The sequence below is a fragment of the Heterodontus francisci genome, chromosome 10, assembly GCF_036365525.1.
Source record: "Heterodontus francisci isolate sHetFra1 chromosome 10, sHetFra1.hap1, whole genome shotgun sequence".
Lineage (NCBI taxonomy): Eukaryota > Metazoa > Chordata > Chondrichthyes > Heterodontiformes > Heterodontidae > Heterodontus > Heterodontus francisci.
Window position 1 is genome coordinate 86,204,238 of NC_090380.1, and position 19,828 is coordinate 86,224,065.

At 45.1% G+C, this 19,828-nt stretch overlaps 1 protein-coding gene across 1 annotated transcript in view; it reads right to left on the reverse strand.

Annotated features, from left to right (window-relative positions):
• Positions 1–19,267, reverse strand: part of LOC137374209 (NXPE family member 3-like) — a 34,855-nt gene extending 15,588 nt beyond the window's left edge. Inside the window, exons 1-3 of the mRNA XM_068039996.1 lie at positions 19,160–19,267; positions 15,157–15,944; positions 13,733–13,806 (exon numbers count right to left, since the gene is read on the reverse strand). Of these exons, the coding sequence (XP_067896097.1) occupies positions 13,733–13,806; positions 15,157–15,944; positions 19,160–19,267 (970 nt within the window). The remainder of the gene's footprint in view (positions 1–13,732; positions 13,807–15,156; positions 15,945–19,159) is intronic.
• Positions 19,268–19,828: the final 561 nt, after the last annotated feature.

Sequence of the window (19,828 nt, forward strand, 5' to 3'; positions counted from 1 at the left end):
TGATTTCTTAGAATATATAGTGTTTCTAATATCTGATTTCCCTTGTACTGGAGTGCTGTCTGTACTTCCCCTTTACTTCAAATTCCACCCCTCCTAGGCCATGTAACTGGATTTCTGTTGGTTTCTGAAAATGTGTTGATAACCACGGCTCTTTGTCTGATAAGACCGTTACAATTGCTCCGGCGTCTAGTAAAAAACTAGTGATTTGTCCCATGACATACATATCTGCAGACCAAAATTGATGATTAAAATAATTGATCTTACCAAGAAAGTATTTTGATTGCTCTATTGATGGACATTGTTTAACTTCGGTAACCACTGTATGCTTGAATGCTTGTTCTTTTGAACTGGTGGGAGCAGAGATTTTACTTTGGCATATTTTACCAAAATGCCCTATTTTCTTACAGTTCTGCAATAAGCTTTGTTTGCAGGACACTGTTTGTGCCTGTGGGTACCTTTGGTGCCATATTGCTGGCAGGATTTAATGGCGTCTTTCGCTTTCCCTAAAAGTACCTGTATTTTTGGTGCTTCTTTTACAGCCCTCTGTTTAAGGAACTGTATAGTTGCTGAAGGTTTCCCAAACCAAGGTCATTCTTCACCTCTCAAGATTGCTGTTTTGTTCTTCCAGACCTCAGCTTATCTCACCAGGGTGAGGTCTTCTTTAGACTGCAATAAATCTGATAGGGATTCATCAGAAATAACATTTACAGTGCAGTCTCTTACTAATTCTACATTAAGGTCTCCATATTCACATCCTTCAGCTAGTCTGTAAAGGTCATTGATAAAAGCATTGACTGTTTTGCCTGGTTTCTGGACACTTTTTCTTAAATCTTGCTCATTCTAAAATTTTATTACTTTGCAAGTTGAAACAAAAATCAAAAGCTTTTAAAACTTCATTGAATTTGACAGATGTCTCATTAATGCCTTTTCTTGCAATAACATTATCTGCTATACCACAATAAGATAACTTGCTCTGCTTCAGACTGGCTGTCCTAAATTAGAAGCAATTCTGTATCTCAGAAATCTTTTTCACCAGAGTGACCAATTTTGGGTTTGATTTGGTCCCTCAACGTGTACAAACTTCTCTGGAATTGTGAATGGAAGATACATACCTTCAGTTTGTTTTACTTTCACTTTTGAGTTTTTCCCCTCCAGTATAGGAAGTTTCCCATGCTTTATCAGCCCGCGCTGATTCCTGCTATGGCCAGAATTTCTCCCTTTGAAATCTCAATGCTAAACTTAGAAATAATTTCCTCCTTGTAATCTCACTCCATTTAAATAACATGCTGCTTTACTATTCTTCCTTCCAAAGTGGACAAGTTCATATTTTCCCACTTTATACTCCATTTGCCAAATGTTTGCATACTCATTAAACTATCTATATCCCTTGCAGACTCCTTATGTCCTCTTCACAACTTACTTTCCTACCTATCTTTGTGTCATCATCAAATATAGCAAATATAACTTCGGTCCCTTCATCCAAGTAATTGATATAAATTGTAAATAGTTGAGCTCCCAGCACTGATCCCTGTGGCACTCCACTCATCACATCTTGCCAACCCAAAAATGTCCCATTTATGCCTACTCTCTGTTTCCTGTTAGTTAACCAATCCATGCTAATTTGTTACCCCCAATACATGAGTTCTTATTTTGCTTAGTAACCTTTGATGTGGCACCTTGTCAAATGCCTTCTAGAAATCTAAGTATAGCACATCCACAGGTTCCCCTTTATCCACATTGTTTATTGCTTCCTCAACAAACTCCAATAAGTTAGTCATATATGATTTCCCTTTCATAAAATCATGTTGACTTTGCTTGATTACATTCAAATTTTCTAAGTGCCCAGCTTCCTTACTAATAGATTCCAGCATTTTCCCTATGACAGATGTTTAGCTAACTGGCCTGAGGTTTCCTGCTTTCTGCCTTGCTCCGTTCTTGAATAGAGGAGTCACTTTGCTATTTTCCAATCTGATGGGACCTTACCAGAATCTTGGGAATTTTGGAAAATTAAGACCAATGCATCAATTAACTCTGCAGCCACTTCTTTGAACACCCTTAGATGAAGTTCATCAGGTCCTATGGAATTGTCAGCTTTTAGTTCTAATAACTTTTCAGTGATTGTAATTGTTTTAAGTTCCTCCCTCCCTTTCTCCTCCAGATTCACAATTATTTTTGAGATGTTATTTGTATCCTCTACAGTGAAGGCAGATGCAAAATATCTGTTCTATTCATCTGCCATCTCCTTATTTTTCATTATTCATTTCTCCAGACTCACTCTCCAGAGGACCATTGCTCACTTTACTTACTCTTTTCCTTTTTTAATACCTAAACTCTTATTTATATTTCTAGCCAGCTTTCTCTCCTTCTTTATGAACCTTTTAGTCATTCTTTGCTATTTTTTATATTCTGCCCAATCTTCTGACCTGCCACTCATCTTTGTGGAAATATATGCTTTTACTAACAATTTGATACTACCTTTAACTTCCAGTAAGCCACAGATGGAGCATCCTTCCCTCAGAGTCTTTCTTTCTCACTGGAATGTATCTTTTCTGAGTATTATGAAATATCTCCTTAAACGTCTGCCACTGCATCTCTACTGACCTATCCCTTAACCTAATCTGCTGGTTTACTTTAGCCAACTCTGCCTTCATACCCTCATAAATGCCTTTATTTAAGTTTCAAGCACTAGTCTTAGATTCACCCTTCTCTTCCTCAAACTGAATGCGAAATTTAATCATATTATGATCACTGCTACTTAGTGGTGCTTTCACTATAAGGTTGTTAATTAATTCTGTCTCATTGCACATACCAGATCTAGTATAGCCTGCTCTCTGGTTTGCTCTCGAACATACTGTTCTGAAAACACTCTCTGAACTCATCAGCCAGGCTACCTTTGCCAGTCTGATTCATTCAATCGATATGTAGATTAAAATCACCCATGATTATCATCCGACCTTTCTTGCAAGCCCCATTATTTCATCCTGTAAACCCTGTCCTATAACATAGTTAATGTTAGGGGGCCTATAAGCCACTCCCACAAGTGATTTACCTTTACTCTTTCTCATTGGTGCTGCCAAATCATCTGCTTTGTTATGAATGCATTCAGATACAGAACCTTTAGTTCTGTTTTTTTACAATTTTTCTAACCTCTCGTCTTGTCTGCTGGTGTAGCATGGTAAGAACCATCATTGTTCTCGATCTCACTGCTGATCACCATATTGTATATTTGTTTGGTACGCTGTCAACTTAATATGCTTCATTAGTCTAGCCTAGAGAGATGTCTTAGTCTGGAGTAATTAGAGCATTAATCTTTATTACATTATACATATACAGCTTCACACCAGTCTGTGTGACTCTTCCAAAGCCACGCTGTATCTATCTTCAAGTCTCTTTCACATGCAATCTTGTACATCATCATGGTAGGAGGTATTCTTTACACTCGCTCAGCATTAACCCTTTCAGACCCTTATACTACATTATATTCTATGCTTGGTTAATAAAGGAAAGGATTCCATATGCCACTTAATCAACATAGCAAAATGTCCTGCTACCTTCAGGGATCTGTGGACATTCACTTCAAGGTCCCTCGCTTGCTCTACATCTCTCAGTATCCTCCCATTTATTGTGTATTTCTTTGCCTTGTTTTATCTCCCAAATGTATCGATTATGGCTAGTAGGTCCACAATTTCCACCCTTACTTCCCTCAGCATCCTTGGATCCATTGCATTTGGTCCTGGTGACTTATTCGGCTAGATTTTGCCACAGTGGCAGACATGGGTTAGGAGGTGAGTGTGCCGGCAATTTTGCTTGATTTTTCCGGAGGCGGTATCTTGTGGAGGAGGACTAATGACTGAGAATTGGCGGGACATCAATTCTTGCCAATTATTATTAATATTATTAATCATAATTAATCCAATTGAGTTGTCTTTTCCCTCACAAGTGCAATGTTTCCAATGGTGCACTTCCCTCCTGCTGAAGCTGAAGTCGGCCATTGGCTGGAGGTGGTCACCCAGCAGCAGGCCAGGCGTCCACTGAGGTCTCCTTTAAATCCCCCCCTCCCCACACACACTCCTGGCATCACTCGGATCAGCGGGCCACAGCTGTGGCTGCCTGTTGTGCTGTGGAGGGGTTCCTCCTCCACAATGATGGCCTGGCAGCTGTGGTTCATTTATTTAAAACTTTGGAAGTCTTCAGAGTGCACCTCCACTTTGACTCACTCTCATGGTCCCCTTCATGCATTGGCAATGTGCACCTCTCCTGATGGGGCTGCCGGCCGGCAACAGCCTCAGTGGTCTGATTGACCCTCCTACCTGCACCACCTGCTGGTCATCTCTAATTGGATGGGGCTCCCACAGGCAGCAATTAACAAGCCGCCTCTGGGTAAATTCTGCAGGTGGTTGATACTTTAACAACATCAGGGTCGGGGCTCACCTATGGTCCCAGTATCGTGGTTCTGATGCCTGTTGGAAAATTCAGCCCATCAACTTTAAGTATAGCCAGCCTTTCTAATTCATCCTCTTTATCAATGTTTAGCCCAGCCAGTGTCTCAACTGCCTAGTCTTTCAACATGACACTGGCAACATCTTCTTCCTTAGTAAAGACAAATGCAAAGTACTCATTTAATACCTCAGCCTTGTCCTCTGCCTCCATGCATAAATCACCTTTTTGGTCCCTAATCAGCCCCACTCCTCCTCTTACTACCCTTTTACTATTTATATGCTTATAGAAGAATTTTTGATTCTCATTTATGTTAGCTGCTAGCCTCTTCTTGTGCTCTCTCTTTGTCTCTCTGGTTTCCTTTTTCACTTCCCCGCTGAACTTTCTATATTCATCCTGGTTCACACTTGTATTATCAACCTGACATCTGTCATCTGCACATATTTTCTGCTTCATCTAACTGTCTGGGCGAGATTGTACCAGCAACAACAAAGTCCCGGCGTCAGGACATAAAGTGGGTGGCATGGTCCTGTGGGCAGGGGGCATAAGTAAGAGAGCTATATTGTTGAGGCTGTCCAATTAACAAATGTCAGGTGAGGGAGCCAGCCAGTTCGGTGACACGGGTGGAGGAAGTGCCGGGTAGACACTATATTTAAAATACAGGCATAAAGTGGTTACAAGCAGGAGCACCAGACAACATAGAAAGGGAGTTCTGGCAACTGGTGAGGTTAGGAGATGGCAGCAGCCAGAGCAAGGGTTGCACCCAGGTTTCCTGATGCCTCCCCAGAGATGCTCCTCCAAGCAGCATGGGCTCAGAGGGAAGTCCTTTTCCCTCAGGATGGGAGGAGGAGACCGGCTAGCCAGTGGAAGAGAGAATGGATGGAGATTGCAGAGGATGCGAACAGCTGTGGTGTGGTCCCAGATACGTGGCTGCAGTGTAGGAAAACAATCAATGACCTAATGTGATGGGGCAAGGTGAGTGCAGCACATAATATTAAGCTCACAGCCTTAAATGTGACAAAAGGTGAATATGAAATTAGAGAAGGGAGTGCCCACCAAGTCAGTGGCAATGCCCAGGAAGCATCATTGGATGGGAGTCTCTGTGCGGAGGACACCGGTCAGTCAGAGGTCACTGCTGCACTGCCAGTACTGAAAGGCCACATGCAGGAGGCATCCCTCTGCTGCCATGATGGATAGTTAGGCTGCGAACAACATAGGCATGGTGTGTGTCTCTGATAGAGTCATATGCTGCAAAGAAGGTGGCCATTCAGCCCATCAAGTCCATGCCGGCCCTCTATGAACCGATGCAGTCAGTCCCATTCCATGGCTCGATCCCCATAGCCGTGCAAGTCTATTTCTCTCAGGTGGCCATCCAACCTCCGCATGAAGTCATTGATCATTTCCGCTTCCTCCACTCTGTGGAGGGCGAGTTCCAGATCATGACCATGTGCTGTGTAAAACAACGCTTCCTCATATTCTCCATGCAGCTTTTGCTCCAAATTTTGAATCTGTGGCCCCTAGTCCTTGTACCATTTGTTCAAGGGAACAGTTTTTCCTTATCTAACTATCTCAGCCTGACATAATCTTGTATAGTTCGATGAAATTGCCCCTCAACCTCCTTTGTTCTAAGGAAAACTAACCAGTTTTTCCAACTTAACCTTGTAATTAAAATCCTCCATCCCTGGAACAATTCTGGTAAATCTCCTCCACATCCTCTCATGGACACTCACATCCTTCTGGAAGTGTGGTGATCTGAACTGGACGCAATACCCCAGTTGGGACCTAACCAACACTTTATTAAGGTTTAGCATAACTTCCCTGCTTTTGTATTCAATGCCTCTATTTATGAAGCCCAAGATTCCATATGCTTTAATGCTCTCTCGATGGCCGGAATTTTACAGTGAGCGGACGGGAGCCGGACTCTGATATAAATGTCAGTGGTGAACCCGTTCCTGCTCAACCTGGGGATCCATTCCGTATTTTATGGATCCCCAGGCTTTAAGTGGTCCGAGGCAGGACTTCCACCCACTTGAGGGATGAGGTCACGCCTCAGTGAGCCGGCAGCTCTTAGTCTCAGCACCGGGAGCGGTGGCCACTGCTGGGAATGCAGCCCAGCCAACGCCATAGACCCGAGAGTGTGGGTAAGTTTGGGTTGCCTCATCAGGCAGATCGGTTGTGCCCTGGTGAGGCAACGGTGGTCATTTGGCTCCTGTGGGTGGGTTGGGAGGCAGTGGCGGCCCTTAATTGGGCACCCTGTGCCCGACTGCTATGCCACCGCACCCCCCCCCCCCCCCAGGGCGCGGAAAGACCGGCAGCTATCGCTGGGCGGCCTCTCACGTCCCCAGCACACCAGCTTGCCACAGGTAAAATACCCATGGAGGCGGGTGAGGGCACTTAAGTGGCCGTTAAGTAGTTTTGATTGGCCTTGGGTGGGCGGGTCGTTTCCCACCCTTGCCTGACCTCCGTAGACTTGTCCAGAGGCGGAATCGCCGCTCAATTTTACGTCATCCCCACGCCCCCATCCGACCCACTGGGGCGGCATAAAATTCCGGCCAATATGTCCTGCTACCTTCAAAGATCAAAGCATCTGCGTCCCCAGGTCCCTCTGTTCCTGCACACTCTTTAGAACTGTAGGATTAAGTATATGTTGCCTCTGCCTCTTCCTTTTGTCAAAATGCAACACCTCACACTTGCCAGTATTAAATTCCACCTGCCACCTGTCTGCCCATTCTGCTAACCTATCTATGTCCTGTTGCAGATGGTTCAGATCATCCTCAATGTTTGCCACACCGCCAGGTTTGGTGTTGTCAGCAAATTGTGAGCTTCTACTCTTTACTCCAAGATCCAAATCATTGAAATATAGCAAAAAAAAGCAGTGGTTCCAGCATTGATCCTTGAGGAACACTGTCTACCATTATCTGGAAAACTTCCACTTACTATGACATACTGATGGGGAATAACAATATTAATTTATATGTTTGTAGGAAAAGGGAGATCACAATGTGCATGAGAGAGGAAGGACTGGAGGCGGTGTCAGATCTACGGTGGTCCTGATGCCAATGAAAGAGCAGGCCTTGTAGCTAGGAGTAAAAAGAAAAATTGCTGGAAATACTCAGCAGGTCTGGCAGCATCTGTGGAGAGAGAAGCAGAGTTAACGTTTCAGGTCAGTGACTCTTCGGAACTGGCAAATATTAGAAATGTCAAAGGTTATAAGCAAGTAAAGTGGGGGGGGGGGGGTGGTGGGGCAAGAGATAACAAAGGAGAAGGTGTAGATTGGACAAGGCCACAGAATAGCTAACCAGAAGGTCATGGAGCAAAGGCAAACAATATGTTACTGGTGTGTTGAAAGACAAAGCATTAGTATAGATAGGGTGTTAATGGACTGAAGATTGAACAGCAGCAAGTACAAACATAAAAAAAATAGTGGGTAAGCAAACTGAACAAACTAAGATAAAATGAAATAAACAAACAAAAATAAAATGTAAAAAATGTAAAAAAGCAAAAATAATCCGCAGTATTTTGCTTTTATTCTTGTAGCTAGGAGGCCTTGACACAGTGCAAGTTATCACTGATGGTGAGATGGGTGATGAGCCCCCAGACAGTAAATGCCCTAATGGATGGTGACAATAGACCCTCTGGTGAATAATAAACATAGCGCCCATGAGCCATCCCTCGTCACATGGAGCTACGGATGATGCGTAACCAGAAGGATGCGGTGGTACATGCATTGTCCTCTCATCACTCTTGTCTCTCTTGCAGGTCATGTACAAGAAGAGACAGCTGCAGAGCCTTTTGGATTGCCTTCCACCTCTGAGGAAGAGGAAGAGACATCCGAGAATGCAGCATCACATCGTTCCCCCACATCCTCCACAAATACTCTAACGCCAGCGGACAGTTGTCTGTGTGTAGCAAAGGGGTCACAATCTGCTGAGTGCTTCAAAAATGCACCTGAGCAGCTGTTGGAAGCAGTGGCAGTTATGACTACTCACACTTGGAACACTGTGGGAGGGCACGATGTAGCTCACCTTCAGGTCTCTGGAGTCATTAACCAGGTGGCAGAAGTTGGAGCTCCAACATGAGGTGTGTGAATATCTAATGACCTTCCAACGGCCTTGTGTACCCATGTACGAACAATGGAGCAGTCCATCCAGGTCATGAGTGCAGTCATTTCTCTGGCGTATGCACGCATGGCATCCTCCATTGATAGAGTAGCCACCTTCATGGAGAGCAATATCCAGCAAACCATACAGTGGATGCTGGAGATATGCGCAGATCTGTCTGCACTCACCTGGAGACAGTCGGAGAGTCGATGACCGAGCAGCGGACCCAGGCTCACCTGGAGACAGTCGGAGAGTCGATGGCAGAGCGGCAGACCCAGGCTCACCTGGAGACAGTCGAAGAGTCGATGGTAGAGCAGCAGACCCAGGCTCACCTGGAGACAGTCAGAGAATCGATGGCAGAGCGGCAGACCCAGGTTCACCTGGAGACAGTTGGACAGTCGATGGCCGAGCGGCGGACCCAGGCTCACCTGGAGACAGTCAGAGAGTCGATGGCAGAGCGGCGGACCCAGGCTCATGTGGAGACAGTCGGAGAGTCAATGGTAGAGCGGCGGACCCAGGCTCACCTGGAGACAGTGGACAGTCGATGGCAGAGCGGCGGACCCAGGCTCACCTGGAGACAGTCGGAGAGTCGATGGCAGAGCGGCGGACCCAGGCTCACCTGGAGACAGTCGGAGAGTCGATGGCAGAGCGGCGGACCCAGGCTCTCCTGGAGACAGTCGGAGAGTCGATGGCAGAGCGGCGGACCCAGGCTCTCCTGGAGACAGTCGGAGAGTCGATGGCAGAGCGGCGGACCCAGGCTCACCTGGAGACAGTCGGAGAGTCGATGGCAGAGCGCATCACTTACCTCAACAGTCAGTGCGCACTGACTGAGCTTGAGAAAGAAACAGTGACATCACAGAAAAGATGTAAGGTGATTGGTTGGTGAGTAACTGTTGTTAGGGAATGTCTGTAAATAATTAGGTTTGTACACTGTTGTTAGGATGTGTGTGTTTTCATAGCTGGAAATTAGAAAAATGTAAAAAAAATTTCAATAACCCTTAATTAGTTACAAGCTGGAACGTCAGAACTATGTGTCCTGGCCTGTCTGAAGACCGTACACAAATCAACGATTCTCGGAAGACCGCCATCATTAACAACGAGCTCAGTAGACTCAATGTAGACATTGCAGCACTTCAGGAGACACGCCACCCCGTGAGTGGATCTCTAGCAGAGCAAGACTACACCTTCTTCTCGCAGGGCAGGGATCCTGAAGAACCAAGACAGCATGGAGTGGACTTCGCCATCAGAAACTCTTTGCTCAGCATGATAGAGCCTCCCCTAAATGGCTCGGAACGCATACTGTCCATCCGACTGCTCACCACCTCTGGTCCAGTACACCTACTCAGCATCTATGCTCCAACACTCTGCTCCCCACCTAAGCTAAAGACCAGTTCTACGAGGAACTCCATAACATTATTAGCAGCATCCTCAACACCGAACACCTATTCCTGCTGGGGGACTTTAATGCCAGGGTTGGGGCCGACCATGACTCATGGCCCTCCTGCCTTGGATGCTATGGCGTTGGAAGGATGAATGAGAACGGGCAGAGACTGCTTGAGTTGTGTACCTATCATAACCTCTGCATCACCAACTCGTTCTTTCACACTAAACCCTGTCACCAGGTTTCATGGAGGCACCCAAGATCGCGTTGTTGGCACCAGCTAGACCTCATTGTCACAAGGTGAGCCTCCTTAAACAGTGTTCAAATTACACGCAGCTTCCACAGTGCGGACTGCGACACCGACCACTCCCTGGTGTGCAGCAAGGTTAGACTCAGACCAAAGAAGTTGCATCATTCCAAGCAGAAGGGCCACCCGCGCATCAACACGAGCAGAATTTCTCACCCACAGCTGTTACAAAAATTTCTAAATTCACTTGTAACAGCCCTTCAAAACAATCCCATAGGGGATGATGAGACCAAGTGGGCCCACATCAGAGACGCCATCTATGAGTCAGCTTTGACCACCTACGGCAAAAGTGCGAAGAGAAATGCAGACTGGTTTCAATCTCATAATGAAGAGCTGGAACCTGTCATAACCGCTAAGCGCATTGCACTGTTGAACTACAAGAAAGCCCCCAGTGAGTTAACATCCGTAGCACTTAAAGCAGCCAGAAACACTACACAAAGAATAGCCAGGCGCTGCGCAAACGACTACTGGCAACACCTATGCAGTCATATTCAGCTGGCCTCAGACACCGGAAACATCAGAGGAATGTATGATGGCATTAAGAGAGCTCTTGGGCCAACCATCAAGAAGATCGCCCCCCTCAAATCTAAATCAGGGGACATAATCACTGACCAACGCAAACAGATGGACCGCTGGGTTGAGCACTACCTAGAACTGTACTCCAGGGAGAATGTTGTCACTGACACTGCCCTCAATGCAGCCCAGCCTCTTCCAGTCATGGATGAGCTGGACATACAGCCAACAAAATCGGAACTCAGTGATGCCATTGATTCTCTAGCCAGCGGAAAAGCCCCTGGGAAGGACAGCATTACTCCTGAAATAATTAGGAGTGCCAAGCCTGCTATACTCTCAGCACTACATGAACTGCTATGCCTGTGCTGGGACGAGGGAGCAGTACCTCAGGACATGCGCGATGCCAATATCATCACCCTCTATAAAAACAAAGGTGACCGCGGTGACTGCAACAACTACCGTGGAATCTCCCTGCTCAGCATAGTGGGGAAAGTCTTTGCTCGAGTCGCTGTAAACAGGCTCCAGAAGCTGGCCGAGCACGTCTAGCCTGAGGCACAGTGTGGCTTTCGTGCAGAGAGATCGACCGTTGACATGCTGTTCTCCCTTCGTAAGATACAGGAGAAATGCCGCGAACAACAGATGCCCCTCTACATTGCTTTCATTGATCTCACCAAAGCCTTTGACCTCGTCAGCAGACGTGGTCTCTTCAGACTACTCGAAAAGATTGGACGTCCACCAAAGCTACTAAGTATCATCACCTCATTCCATGACAATATGAAAGGCACAATTCAACATGGTGGCTCCTCATCAGACCCCTCTCCTATCCTGAGTGGCGTGAAACAGGGCTGTGTTCTCGCACCCACACTTTTTGGGATTTTCTTCTCCCTGCTGCTTTCACGTGCGTTCAAGTCCTCTGAAGAAGGAATTTTCCTCCACACAAGATCAGGGGGCAGGTTGTTCAACCCTGCCCGTCTAAGAGCGAAGTCCAAAGTACGAAAAGTCCTCATCAGGGAACTCCTCTTTGCTGACGATGCTGCATTAACATCTCACAATGAAGAGTGCCTGCAGAGTCTCATCGACAGGTTTGCGGCTGCCTGCAATGAATTTGGCCTAACCATCAGCCTCAAGAAAACGAACATCATGGGGCAGGACGTCAGAAATGCTCCATCCATCAATATTGGCGACCACACTCTGGAAGTGGTTCAAGAGTTCACCTACCTAGGCTCAACTATCACCAGTAACCTGTCTCTAGATGCAGAAATCAACAAGCGCATGGGAAAGGCTTCCACTGCTATGTCCAGACTGGCCAAGAGAGTGTGGGAAAATGGCGCACTGACACGGAACACAAAAGTCAGAGTGTATCAAGCCTGTGTCCTCAGTACCTTGCTCTACGGCAACGAGGCCTGGACAACGTATGTCAGCCAAGAGCAACGTCTCAATTCATTCCATCTTCGCTGCCTCCGGAGAATACTTGGCATCAGGTGGCAGGACCGTATGTCCAACACAGAAGTCCTCGACACGGCCAACATCCCCAGCTTATACACACTACTGAGTCAGCGGCGCTTGAGATGGCTTGGCCATGTGAGCCGCATGGAAGATGGCAGGATCCCCAAAGACATATTGTACAGCGAGCTCGCCACTGGTATCAGACCCACCGGCCGTCCATGTCTCCGCTATAAAGACGTCTGCAAACGTGACATGAAGTCCTGTGACATTGATCACAAGTCGTGGGAGTCAGTTGCCAGCGTTCGCCAGAGCTGGCGGGCAGCCATAAAGACAGGGCTAAAGTATGGCGAGTCGAAGAGACTTAGCAGTTGGCAGGAAAATAGACAGAGGCGCAAGGGGAGAGCCAACTGTGTAACACCCCCGACAAACACATTTTTCTGCAGCACCTGTGGAAGAGCCTGTCACTCTAGAATTGGCCTTGATAGCCACTCCAGGCGCTGCTCCACACACCACTGACCACCTCCAGGCGCTTACCCATTGTCTCTCGAGATAAGGAGGCCAAAGAAAGATTAATTAAGAGACGCAAGCGAAAGAGAAGAAGCTGGTGAGTCGATTGTTTTTATTAGTTTTTGTTTAGTTTTAGATGTCATTGTATTACACAGATTGAAATTAGAACATTAAGTGGTGATGAGGAAAGGCATTAATTTAAGAAAGTAATTAATTCATTATTGAAATGCAATAAGGATGGCAGGTGAGGGAATGTGTTGCAGCTGCTGTATGAGAGAGTTCATGGACACCAGTGTGATCCAAGGCAATCACATCTGCGGTGTCTATAGCTCGAGGAGCTTCAGCTCAGAGTTGATGAGCTGGAAGTTGAGCTACAGGGAGGGGGAAAGCTATCTGGAAATTTTGTTTCAGGAGGCAGTCACACCCCTTAGGTGAGCGCCTTCTGATTTGGTCAGCGGTCAGGGACAGCGGGTGTGACTGCAAGTGAGGTAGATATGGAGATCGAGAAGGAAGAAGTGGAGGATCCTCTGCTCTTGCAATTATCCAACAGGTTTGACAATCATGATACATAGTATTTTAAATGGTACATCAGAGGTAAATCTCTCAGTTTGTGCCATGTGATACAGACACCAGACAACGTGTGTGCAAAATTGTCGAGCAAAGTTACCATAACCTTCTTCCCAATACCAGCAAATCTCTTCTGTATTTGCAATGGATCCAAAGGATCTCGGTGTCTGTATTGACTTGGTTGGCAAATGCCCTCCATGCAACTGGCAATTGTGTTTTTACTGGAGTTCAAAACAGGGCCACCCTCCTGCAATTTGCCTCCAAACCCAAAGGTGTTGCTGCTGTGCCATTGAGAACAAATAGTTGACTGTTCACTTACTGCTATAGTTTCCCCTTTTATAACGAGCCAAAGCTTTAGAGCATAATACGGTATTTGCAGCAAAGAATTACACCAACATTCTTCATATCTGTCCTCCCTCTAGCATAATAAAACTCTAATCTGCTAGTTAGTGCAATAATTTATATTTCACTTACCTGTACGAGGTGAAGGCTCAACAGTGACATAACCTGGACCACTGGGTAATATGGGTTTCTTGATATTGACCCCACTGAAAATATATTATTCTATGTTAAGCCATTGCGTCTATGAATTGTAACAAGTGAAAATTTCATATGCAAGAATCTTAGCAATACAAAGGTGTATTTTTCCATTTTGGAGCACGGTCTGTGGCTCACAAGGATCTCCTGGACCCTCTCCCCGTGACATACCTGAGACCAAGGACCAGTCCTTTTGTCTATCATTATGCTCTCACCCGGTGGTCAGCTGCCTTGTCCTGCCAGTTTTGGGTGGTAAACCAAGCTGGCTATGTACATGAGCCTCAAACCCTGCCCCACCAATTTATAATTGGAGCTTCTTTCATCACCAAAAGAGGAATTTTAACTCTCTCAGCTTGACAGACATCAGGCCTGAGCTCCTTATTTCCCACCTGCGGCTATTTAACACTGCAGTTCTCCGAAGCAGCAGTCTGAAATATTTGCAAGTTGCCATCCTACTGCATAGGTAGGGCTATGATTCAGTTTTAATTGCATATTGAGTACAGCATTGCCGCAGATGACTAAATCAGTAAAACCTGAAGAAAACACCCTTATAAAGCAAGTGTTAAATTTAATTCTGCAGCCGGGTCTTACCTTTCACAAAATCTCAAGGTAAAGAACGAGATAGTAGTCAACATATTCCAGATTGGAGGTGGGAGCCAAGATTGGTTGAGACAGGCTGTCTGGAGTGGTGTGCCAGTGAGTGAAAAGCTGGGAATTGAGGCAGGGAGGAAGGTAGAAGTGGGGAGCTTTTAGTTAACGTCTGGAATATAGATGGTGGAGGCAGCAGGGAATTTGGGTGCATAGTAGGCTGCCTGCAGCATGGAAGCAGTGGGATGCTGAGGTCGAGTAGCTCTTGACACAAGTCAGAGTGTTTGAGGTGGAGTGACAAACCCTGGGGGTTCTGCAGTATTGAGTATGATCTGGCAGCATGAGGGTGTTGGGGGAGTCTTGTGTTTAAGACAGGGAGTTCTGGGGTCTGATGGTCTCAAGGCAGGCTGGGAACTGACTGTGTTAGGAAGAAATTCTGGGTCTGGCAGCACTCATGGAGATTTCGGGATTGACAGCACTCAGGTTGGAGACTGGGAACTGGCAGCAGTCAGGAAAAGGTGTCTTTGAGGCTTAAAATGAGCTAAGCCCGGGCACAGGACATCATTTTAAAAATCCAAGCAGAGGATGGACCGATAGTCTCCTGAATCTGCAGCTAAGGCTGCAACATTGTCATGCTCAATCTCCAACCTATTACCCCTCCAGGTGCATTGGAACATGAGTTTGGTGAATTTTTCCATGTCTCACATAATCCAAGTTCGCAGATGTATAGAAAAGGAAAGCAAATATGTAAATGAGACTGTTAAGTGACATACCTTCGAAAATAATGCTCTTCTTCTCCTATTAGGAGTTTCTGTTCATATCCTCCCATCATATGGTTGATACGAGCAGTGCAGGGAAGTTTCTTTGATTTGTAACAGAACCAGGGCTCCCCAGTCCTGAGATCAGTAAAGTTACAGAGTGGTTTAGTTTGAGGCAAACAAAGATTACATACAGTGGTCTCTGAGGTATCTCCATATTTGAAGGTACTTTTAAAATACACTCTCCCTGGCCGTTCCTTGCGTAACCTTTCAAGTACTTGGATCCCTTCACTGGGATGAACCAAGGAAACAGACACTTCAACTTTCCCTGGCCAAGATAAATTGAAATTTATATAGTAAAATCCATTTTGGTTATCTATAACTGTTCCTGCTGAACCAGCTTTTAAAGCTGGGGTGTGGATCCGGGCTTGGAGATAGTCACCCCCATATTGCTTTGGGCGTTCTTCAAAATCATTCATTCGCAGAATCACTTGTAACTGATCTCCAACATAGAAAGTCTTTGCAGAATTTAAAATAACAAAGCGAACATGTGTTGGGTCGCTGCTTTTCAGGAAGGGCATAGAAGGGCTGGGTGGTTTTGGCCATTCGAGCATTTTCATAAGGAATGTTCCCTCTGACCTTTCTTCAGGAGTAAAGCTGTGATTCTGGTAGCCACATTGCAACAGTCTGTGTGTCCAAAGAGGCTCTTTTTCCTCCTTTGATTGTTGTTTTATGGGATAAAACTTTGGAGCTGGATAACTCTTCCCATTTGTCTCTGTTCCAGAGAATGAATTTTCATTATACTGTGGAAAGGAATAACTGTTTAAAATAATAAATATAGTTTTACTTCAGATTAATTTTCTAAAACAGACTGACCTCCAGCCAAGAAAGAAGCAGGGATTTAAAAAAGAAGAAATACAACCGAGGAGAGTTGTTCCTGATCTTGCTGGATTGGAACATGTTGCAAATTGTTCAAGAAAGGAACAGATACCTGGGCAATACCCTAGTGAGGGTTTCGGTGTAGAAGGATTGATGTCCATATTGAAACGGAGATGATTGGGTCAGAGAGCCTGAAATTGTCAAGTGACAGAGAAGAAACTAGCAAAAAAATCAGTTTTTTCAGTGAGTAGAGGCTGCAAAAGGAGAGAAAGATTGAGTCAAGTTCCCAGGAGACTAAAATAGCAGTACAAAACAAGCTGAAATATTAATTTTTGGAATCATCCTGCTGTGCTCCTTGGTGAACAGACTTAGTTAAAATGATGGATCAGATGAAGGATGATGTGGAACTGGGAGCCAGAATAGCAACAATAAAGATGGAACTAGATTCTTGACCACATCCATCACAATTCCCAAGCCCATATTTCATCCCCCATCTCTCCTCTCATATCAACAGGAATACCTCAGTTTTACCTTCCACCACACCAGCTTCCACCATGGAAAACTATTTTATACCACTTTTGTCATCCCAAGAATATAATCCTGCCTTCCAACTGCCCCTTCCCACTCTAACCCTGAAACCATAGGAGTTGGAAGAATTATTAATTCACCTAGTCCCACACTATGTTTAGGCCACCAATTACTGCAATTTACATGTATGTTGACTGTTTTAATAAATTATATTCACTTGATTACATGCAGAAAATAAAACCCAGTTTGAGTAATTACATTTTTGAACATCTTCTTTCTGTCTTCAAGAATCAGTCATATTTCCCTTTGCTCATTACTTCCAAATCTTCCTCCCATTCCTACTCAGATCTTTCTGGCATTCCCCCTTACATTGTTCCAAACATGTCCAATGCAACTTTCAGGAACTGATGGGCCCTCTGGTATGACATGACTTTAGGACCATCAGCCTTTAACTATTTTAATCTCATTTACTTCTCCCATTTTCTGAGATGTAGGGGATGCATTAGGGTCTGGGGGAAGCATAGGAAGTTAGGATTACCAGTGTTTACCCTTTGTTGGAACATGATTCGGGCAGGATGACCTGTCTTCCTGCAGGTTTGTCCTTTCTTTGTTTGGGAGCTGGCTGCCTGCTGTCTGTTCCTAGTATTTTCAGGCAGCTTTGCCTCTGCCTTCTTTTGCTTTATGTTCGAAGGTCCCGACATATGTGGAAGTGAACATCCATAGGAACATACGAATTAGGAGCAGAAGTAGGATACTCAGCCCTTGAGCCTGCTCCGCAATTCACCAAGATCATGACTGATCTGATTGTAACCTCAACTCCACATTCCCGCCTGCCCCCAATAACTTTTCATCCCCTTGCTTATCAAGAATCTATCTACCTCCGCCTTAAAAGACTCTGCACCTTTTGAGCAAGGGAGTTCCAAAGACACATGACAATCTGAGAGAAAAAAATGGAAACAGAAGCAATTGCGGTTGGGGGAGGGGAGGGGAAACAAGGATCAGGTGAGGATAAAGGTGCACTCCTGCTCCGTCTGGCCACCTAGAAACCTGAAAAAAAACTCACTTTTTCTGTCCTTCTCTGGGCCTTCTGCTCCTTCACTTCAGGTTTTCCTGGTGATCACAAATTCCCTGTTAAATTGCTCTCATATTTTAGGGCAACTCCCAGGCATCCCCAGGAATTCTGTTTAAAGTATCCTGATCCAGGGCAACCTGATGGCTAACAAGGGGCCTTAAGTACCAATGACAATTCACAATTGATGCAAGGATTGATTGCCATTTCTAAAAGAGCACCTTGAAATTATCCTGTCCCCTTGATTTGGGATGAGATCTGTGGCAAGTTAGCTGGTGGAAGCTCCAGTTTCTGCACTTCGGTGGGCCTGAATCTGCCACAGAGTTTCTTTCCCAATATCTCTATATCTCTATATCTGAGTGGTGCTGATTAACTGACCTCAGCTGGGCAGCAGTAAAGGAGTTACAGTTGATCTCTGTATATGTGGCTTAAGAAGGGAAGACAATCAGCCAAGGTGTCCAGCAAGCCTTGTAGGAAGTGTGCACCTCAGCTGCGGACATGCTTGGCCTTAGCTGGAGTAATCTTTGTTTTCACAGCTTGTCAACACTCACTGTCAAGGCTCAAACATGAACAGCAGCTATTTGAGCGGGGTACAGGAGGTCAACAGGTGCCAGTGGAATTATAATAAAAGCAAAATACTGCGGATGGTGGAAATCTGTAATAAAAACAAGAAATGGTGGAACCACTCAGCAGGTCTGGCAGCATCTGTGGGAAGAAAAGCAGAGTTAACGTTTCAGGTCAGTGACCCCTCTTCAGAACTGACAAATATTAGAAATGTAAAAGGTTATAAGCAAGTGATGTGGGGGTGGGGCAAGAGATAACAAAGGAGAAGGTGTAGATTGGCAAGGGCACATAGCTGACCAAAAGGTCATGGAGCAAAGGCAAACAATATGCTAATGGTGTGTTGAAAGACAAAGCATTAGTACAGATAAGGTGTTAACGGACTGAAGATGAACAGCAGCAAGTGCAAACATGAAAAAAAACAGTGGCTAAGCAAACTGAACAAACTAAGATGAAATGAAATAAATGCAAAAAAAAGATTGTAAAAAATGGAAAAGAAAAAAAGAATAACTAAAAATGAAAGTAAAATGGGGGGCTCTCATGCTCTGAAATTATTGAACTCAATGTTCAGTCCGGCAGGCTGTAGTGTGCCTAATCGGTAGATGAGATGCTGTTCCTCGAGCTTGCGTTGATGTTCACTGGAACACTGCAGCAATCCCAGGACAGAGATGTGAGCATGAGAGCTGTGGGGAGTGTTGAAATGGCAAGCAACCGGAAGCTCAGGGTCCTGCTTGCGGACTGAGCGGAATTATATTGCTGCGGTAGTGTTAATGGTGTCAGGAGAGGATAAAAGGGGAGACAATGGGAATGGAAAGTTAAAGAGGCAAATTATGTAAAAAGCTAAAAAATAAACAGCATGATGCTTTCTATTTGCAGCACACAGTCAGCAAACACACACATTACATTTTTAAACTTTGAGACGTAGAGTCTTGTTTAACATCTCAGTTCATTATGAGCACACTATTTTATTATTCTACACACCTTTATGTGACGAATGTTTAGAATCATCATCAGCAATGCTATCAGAATCAACAACCCCAAAAGAAACTGGGATCTGGAGCAGAAATGTTTTGTGGGGTGTTCATCCATGCTGGGAGCTCACTGTGCACCAGAATTATCAGGCTGATGACTTCCCGATTCTTAAATCTGCTTAAATAGGAAGAAAGAAAGAACTTGTGTTTCACAGCACCTTTCACAATGTCAGAACATCCTGAAGTGCTTCATCATCATCAGTGAGAATGGTGATTATAAACCTCTACCTACCAATAGTGCAAATTAAAAAGTGCAAAGAACAATTTAAAACTATGTACAACAGCTCGAATGTGGTTATTTCAGTCCATATCCATAAATCCACAGTACTATTATAATCTAGGAACACAGCAGCAAATTTGCTCAGAGTAACATCCCACAAACAGCAATGTGACAATGAATAATCTGTTTTCGTGATGCTGGTTGAGGGATAAATATTGGCCAGGACACCAGGGATAACTCCACTGTTTGTCAAAATAATGTCAAGGGCAGATGAGACCTTGGTTTAACATCTTATCTGAAAGGCAACACCTCCAACACTTGCCCAGTGCTGCACTGGTGTGCCTGCCAAGATATTGTGCTTGGGTCTCTGGAACAGGACTTGAAACCACATCCTTCTGG